The sequence below is a fragment of the Ceratosolen solmsi genome, unplaced genomic scaffold (assembly GCF_000503995.2).
Source record: "Ceratosolen solmsi marchali unplaced genomic scaffold, CerSol_1.0 scaffold10, whole genome shotgun sequence".
In the NCBI taxonomy this organism is placed as follows: domain Eukaryota; kingdom Metazoa; phylum Arthropoda; class Insecta; order Hymenoptera; family Agaonidae; genus Ceratosolen; species Ceratosolen solmsi.
The window spans coordinates 24,728,559-24,736,131 of NW_011948412.1; the positions used below are offsets into that span (position 1 = coordinate 24,728,559).

The 7,573-nt window shown below is 29.0% G+C and overlaps 1 protein-coding gene across 1 annotated transcript in view; it reads left to right on the forward strand.

Moving 5' to 3' along the window:
- The window catches only part of gukh (NHS actin remodeling regulator GUK-holder), a 146,801-nt gene that overhangs the window by 102,237 nt on the left and 36,991 nt on the right, over positions 1 to 7,573 (forward strand). Inside the window, 1 exon segment of the mRNA XM_011504759.1 lies at positions 3,754 to 4,013. Coding sequence (XP_011503061.1) covers positions 3,754 to 4,013 — 260 coding nt within the window.

The following is a 7,573-nucleotide window of genomic DNA, read 5'->3' on the forward strand; positions in this document are numbered from 1 at the left end:
GGTGGGGGGGGGGGCTTGTAATGGGCAAGACACATGTAGAAATAAAGACATAATGCGGCAAGATGGTGGAGAAAGAGTGGTAAGGGAGAGAGAGGGGCTCCAATCCTTGGAGTAAACGAAGTTCGAAATTAGGGAGGCAGCGAGCAAACATCCAGCAAAGAAGTCTATACGCGCGTGTGTGTAATAAAGAAAAGAAATTCATAAACAAGCTGTTGCGGGGGTTGAAGGTCTAATCCGATTTCTTGCGTGTTTACGTTCGTGCAAATATCGTGGAATAAGGATTTATCGATAAAGAGAGTCGCCTATTTTCCGGTGGCAATTAATCGACATCTCATAATAATACACGAATTAATTACAATTTTTAATAACATACATCTTGCTCTCATGTCATTGATAACGATAATAAAAACGTAACGTAAAATCATAATGTATTGTATGTACATGTGATTGCTTTATATAACTTTTTCGTAATTCATAAATGAATGTTTTAACCGAATGTCTCCTTGACCTCAATTTTTCTAAGATCTTGATTTTTAACTATACATTGTGACGATATGGCATACAAAATATAATGAGACTCTATTAATAGTAATGATTGATCTCGACAATAATTTTATAAAATTGTTAGAAAAAATGTAGTCATTCAACTACAAAAAATTGACAAAAATAAGAACGAATTTAAGAAAATGTAGTACATTACACTTGTAACCGTTAATTGCAATAACATAAGTATTAGTGAACATAAATTTCAAGCCGACTATTTTTAGAAAGCAATGGTGAGCAACTAATACATAGCTTTCAAAGTAGTAATGAAAATGTTCAATTTATAATTTATTATCTGATAAAATCATTCATGATGCAAATAAGTTTTAGAAATAATGTATACAAGTTTTATATTTAATTGTTATTCACTATTGCTAATAAAATCAATCTTTTTCTAAATCTTATTTAATTAATCAAAAAATATATAATTAATGAATTTTACTAAATATTCATGATTTTTTGTTAATTGTAAGAGATAATGCTCTATAACGAAAACGAAAATCTCAATTCGTAAGGATTTTAATATATACACGATAATGAAACAAGTTGAAAAATTCTCAATTTCTTCTTAAATGAAGTAGAATGTCAAGTTTGATTTTAACGCTGATGAAATATTTTCAAGATTCTAAATAAGTCTTAAGTATATCCTTCATATATATTAAGTAAATACTTTATCCTTCATCTGTACTGCAAGATAAAGTATGAGAAAAACAAGTAAAACGGAAAGATGAAAAGAAAGCCTTAAAAAAGTGCTAATATTTAATAAAGAAAGTTATGTATTTGATATTTACGAGTACAAGAAGTGAAAATAAGAGTGATTTTAAAATATTAATGACTAAGATGAAAAATATTTCTGTTAAGATCATAAAACAAAAGAAATATCGAAAATAAATATTCAACATTACACAAATAACATAATTAGTACTGTAAAATAAAGTGAAGATCTAGAAACTGAAAAAAATGAAAAAAGCGATAGCGTAAATTACATTATGTGAATAATAAAGAGGGGGGGGTGGTATTCACGCGTGCGTACATGAATATATGCGAAAGAGATCATTCAAAATATTGATCAATCGAAAGCAGTTGTCGTTACACAATATTTGAATGAAATATGTATTTTTTGTCGTATAGATTCTTTTTAAAATTATATGTGATAATCAAATATAAATAAATACTGTTTCTTTAGATATTTACAGATGTTTTAGAACGATTTAAAGTTCTTAAGATTAGTTAAAACTGTAATTACACTAGACTAGGAATAGATTAAAAGAAATACTATTATAAACTGTAATCATAAAATCATGGATATATTAAATAATTGCAAACCTACCCCTTAAAAGACAGCAATTTTTATTATGTTACAAAACTTTTCTGTCAGAAAACACTTCGATTTTAAATATAATCAAATTTTTAATTATTATGAAACATATTCATCTTGAGATAATATTAAAAATTAGCAAATAACTTGTTATTTATTTCATACTTAAGTGCAATATGTTCATTTAAACAATTTAAGAAAGGTCTAATTTTTTGGCAAAAGAGATAGAAATTTAACATTTTGGATGCGCTTCTAGTTGTAACAGTTGTGAACCTTCGATGGCTTCCATATAATTCGCAAGTCTTTTCGCCAAATATCAAAGAATCGCTATCAAATTTGAACCATCAAGAGAATTATTGTTTTGAATAGCTTTTGACATGAATCATGAATTAAGCGTCGCTATCGATTTAATTTTAATTACCTTATTGTGTTTAAGATATAGATATTAGTAGTATAAAAATTAATTCTATATTCTTGCCCATTCGTTATATTAATGTTTAAAAATTGTGTATCTCAGTTATATAAAAAACATAAATCGTTATATATTTATTATGTGAGACTATTTGTAATATTTTAATAAAACGATATAACGGTAAATATAAATATTTGGTATTAGTAAGAAAATAGTTTGCAAAAAGACTTGTATAAAATTATACTATTTAAAAATGTATTCAAAATATTATTTCCCATTCTTTTTTATTGTCCATCTGATACCAGAGATAATATAAGTTCTAACAATTATTTAATTTCAATCTTAAAAGTGTAATGTGTATTTAGAAAAATATAATTAATTTACCAGTGCAATATCTAAGCGATGTGCTTATTTCCTTTTGTTTAGTAGTAATTTAATACTGAAATTAATCTTTTTAGTTTCTTTATAATTTTAAACATAAAAAATATAGTAAGATTTGCTAAAATTTATTTATTATATTAAAAATATGTCCCACTTTTTTATATTAGATTTCAATAAAACTATGAAATATATAATGGCAACGCAGTATATATTTTTATTTTTTTTTATTTCTTTATTTAATTGAAGATACTTAAAATAAAAATACTTAAAATACTTAAAAATACATAATATTTCTTTATTCGAAGAAAACTATTTTTTAATCATTTAATTATAATAAATAAACTGTAATCCTCGTATTATTGAGACTGATCAACTCGCGATTAACTTCATGTTATAATGAAAACTATTGAAGACAAAGAGAAATGATTAGATGTAACGTATGTGTATAGATCAGGTTTGGAAAATCATGTCTAAGCTAAGTTTTCCATTCATTGATCTGATGCCGATATGCACTTTTATAAGCAACAACATGGGTGTCAATAATCTTGATCATGTTTACTGTAACTAATCTGAGATTAGATTCTCTATTGTATTGCTTAAAAAGATCTAATTTTTATGTAAATATTATAAATGATATACATATGTTTATATACAATGTAAACAATACCATTAAATCTAATTATATTGCTCATTTACTTTCTCAATTATTTTGGTTACTCGTTTATTTATTTGGCTGAATCTACATTTTATATGATGTTACTAGTTTCAAATGCTTGAAGGATTAATTTCAAAATCAATTAAAGTTCAAAATTTTTTATCCTGTAAGCTAATTGATTTATTATTTGCTTTAATAATGAAATATCAATACGTTTATCATGGGAACGTATCCCTCTAATTTTCTTTCAAGTGGCCCGCAAGTACCAGAAAAGGAAGAGGGTGTGCATTTATCAACCAAAATTAAACCTCTCCCTGACGCACTTTAGTCTCTTGCTTTTCCTCCCTGTCACGCAAGACTCCTCCTTTTCATACTTCTGCTGCCCTTTCCCTCCGTCTCTTCCCTACAAAAAACCATCCATTAAAAATGGCATTTCTGTTGCAGCCGAGTCGGACATCTGCACTTTCGCTCTGCGTACGGATCACTTCCGGCTGTCGAACGAAACGAAGAAATGCCTGTTCACCCTGGACACGCGGCCACGGGCTTTGAAGCAGCTGTACGAAACCGCGGCAGCGGCAGCCGTCAGAAGCCTCGACTCCATGAGGAGAGATAGGAATTTCACCTCCTCCATGGACATGTTCATATGTACGCCGATACTTGGCAAACGGAGACGCGACCACAGCCTCGACATCGAATCCCGAGTCGTGAGTAAAATTTGCCACTGGTCACTGGTCCCATTGACTTTCTCTGTAATTGATTGTACTGGTTGCATCGAATCGCTCTTCTTCGAATTGTAGAATAAAGTGGTCTAAGATCAAGCATCCCCGAGTCGTAATGCATATACCATACAAATGGCAAAAACTGCCATTTCCAATGATGACGCACAAGCATTAATGCTTTATAATAATACTGCTTCTTAGAAAAGTAGTTCAATCGCATTTTATCATAAACTTCGTATGCTCTAGTAAGAGAAGGCGCTTCGATATTAAACATTAATTTCATCAGCTTTTAATTCATATTTCTCTTACTTGAACTTTAGTGATTCCGTGGATGACCCTACGAATGCATCTTAGAAAAGCGGTACCTATGAAAATTTTAAAAACAAAAGTAGAAATAAATATCGATGTTTCTTTCTACTAGTGTAAGGTGACTGCCTACAGTCTATAAATATGGATAGTTAACGAAGTTACATTAAACACTTATCTTAACGTACAGTTATTTTTATGACGATAACAAATTTTAATCGGTTTTAGCCGTGATCGTTTATTTTTGCTCATTTTCCAACACTAAAAAAAGTGCTTACCAAGCTTACAACTTAATTTGCATTTATTGATACTTCATTAAATGAAAAATGACTTACTTTCGTAATATATACAAATAACAATTCACAAAATAGTAATGTATGAAAAATACGTAAAGCAATATTACTGACTAACGAAAAATGTTATTAAATGGCACAAAGTTTAAAAAAGGAAAATAGGCGTTATCTTTTCGTCAATTCGATAAATAAATATATTAAAAATCGAATGAGAAGCTCGAGACGAAAAATAGTTTGTGAGTGAAAAGCAGATTTAATAGAAAAAATAATATGTGACTCGATGCGAAGAAAATAGGTATATTATACGCTTGTGTGTATAAAATTATGGATGGCTGGATATATATTTAATACTGGTTATCTTGATGAATTTTTCACACAATCGTTACCCTCGAAAAAATTCTTCTCCATTAATTTCAGCTTATATATATGACTTTTTGACACGTTTATGTACACTTTGATTAATAGTGATAAAAAATTGGTTGGTCGATAAAAGAATTAGGTTATTTCAGATATAAGGTAATGCTTTATAATTTTATTTTGTTTTTATTTTATTTTTTTTTAATATAAAGACATTTAAAACTGATTCATATAAAGTTAGAACTATTAATAATGTATTATTGGTCTCTTAAAGTAAGAGGGCATTCATTTTGACAAAAAAAAAATGTATATGAAGGCAAAACCACATATTTTACTATATCCTTCAATCGTAAATAAAATTACTGTTACATATTGTGACATTTACTTCCTTTCAATAAAGCACTTATTTTTGGCATCCTTATGGCTATAACATAAAATAATTTAGCTAAAGTGAAATTCTTTTTAAAACGGGCATATTTTTCAAATAATTTTAAATGCAAGTGTATTAAAAAAAAAAATGTTTGAAGATTTAAAATTTATACAATTACCTTACAATTTATTCAAATTTATTACAAATTAACAAATAAGTAAAGTGTGTTATAATTTTAAGTGTTAATTAAATTGGCAAAATCTTTCCAAAAATTTAAATTCCTGAACTTCGTGATCGATATACAGTTATCCGCAAATAAACTGGTTGTTTAAATCAAAGATAATATAAATTTATACACATGGTAATATAACTCTGATAATGCTCTAAATTGTGTCAATGCATAAAGGCGTGTATTTGTAAAGTAGGTATGCACCAGCATACAAAAAATACAAATACTTTTTTAAGAGATATAAATTATGTACTGCACATAAATACATTAGTAGACCAATTTGTTAAGGATTTCGGAATGTAAGAACACTTTCATGATTATGTTTAAGAAAAAGGCGTTCACGTAGAGACAGAACCATTCAAGTTGATATAACATTAATTAATATATTTACTTGCTTTGCATCAATGCAATTTCTTCAAAAGTCATCCAATCATACAAAAGTAACATTATTGGGATGGTTGTTTTTTAATACATGCATTAACAAAATTAACTTCACTTACTGTACGGATAATAAAGATTATGCTTCGCAAATTAAATAAAAATTCAGCAGCCGATAAAAATTCGATGCAATACGATATGTAAATAAAAATAAATTCGGTAGTCCGTACTATTAAGATTTCTACGTTATATTGTGTATGTTCCCCTTTACTTAGTCAACTACTTAATTAAAATCGAATTAAAAACAAATTCGTTATAGCTGTTTCGAGTGGATGAGATCGACCAGTACAGATGGCTATCCCCTTTACTCTCTTTCTTACCGCTTTTAGTTACTTTTTGCGGTAAATCATCGATGACGAATTGTTCGGTGGAGCGTTATTACGCATGTTTCACCTTTAAGTCGTACTATTACAAGGGATTTCCATTTAATTCGATTATCTTTGTCCCGTTATAATCGAATCAGTGTTTAATCTCTGTGGACACAGATCTAAATACGCAGTTGCGAATTCAAATATTAATCAATGGGGTCTTTGATAGCCTTCGATAATGCGTTATGAGCTTGATTTCGTTCGTTAATAGCCGCATGGCTAATTTCTCAACGTGTCTTTGATTTGCTGACGTACAAGGTTTGAATAAAAATGCCACATTTTGTTTTTATATAATATACCTTATTTTCATAAACTGGATTCTTCGACAGTTACTTATTTTCTTTACTCACTTCTTTTTATTTTAAAATTTATCATTTTATTTAATCGATTAAATAGTTAATTTAACGAAATTTCATTAAAAAAAGTGCTATTTTAAGGTTTAATAAAATTGTTAGGTACATATAAAATAATTATATAATACATTACTATATATAAAAATATTTTGGAAAAAAGTCCGAAAGGCATTGTGGCAATTGAAAATGGTGCATTAATTTGTTCATGTTGACCCACATTTTCCAATTTCCTTGTGAAAATGCATTGATAAATTCTAAATGTGCGCCGCACATATATCTATATATGTATTGTATATAATGTTGACAAACAATCGTGAGTCACAGAATAAGAGCAATAGTTGTAGTTCTATAGAGATGGTAGGGGAAAAGGAAATGGAATGATAATGGTACATAGATAGATAGATAAATAGATAAATAGAGAAAAGGAGAGAGAGAGAGAGAGAGAGAGAGAGAGAGATTGAGAGCGTTTGGCGGCAAGAGGGACGGAGAGATGGAGTGAAAGAGAAGATGAAAAATCTGGCAACGCTGGAATTCCACCCACTCGGGCATCGCTAGGCCCCTCGACTCAACTCGTCCAACTTGGACCGTGTACCGGGTGATCTGAACTGCACGAATTTTACCTCAAGAAAGCTGTGCTTCCTGAATTTATTTTTCATACTATTTTAATAGAAGATTTAAAAAAAAAAAAACTTAATTCCCTGTGTATTTCATTGTAACCAAATAAAATGTGTAAACTAGGTTTTAATTTTTCATTATAGAAGAAATCTTAATCTGAAGAGATCTTAATATTGATAATCTTAATGGATATTCATCAAGCTTTTTCTCTTTTCC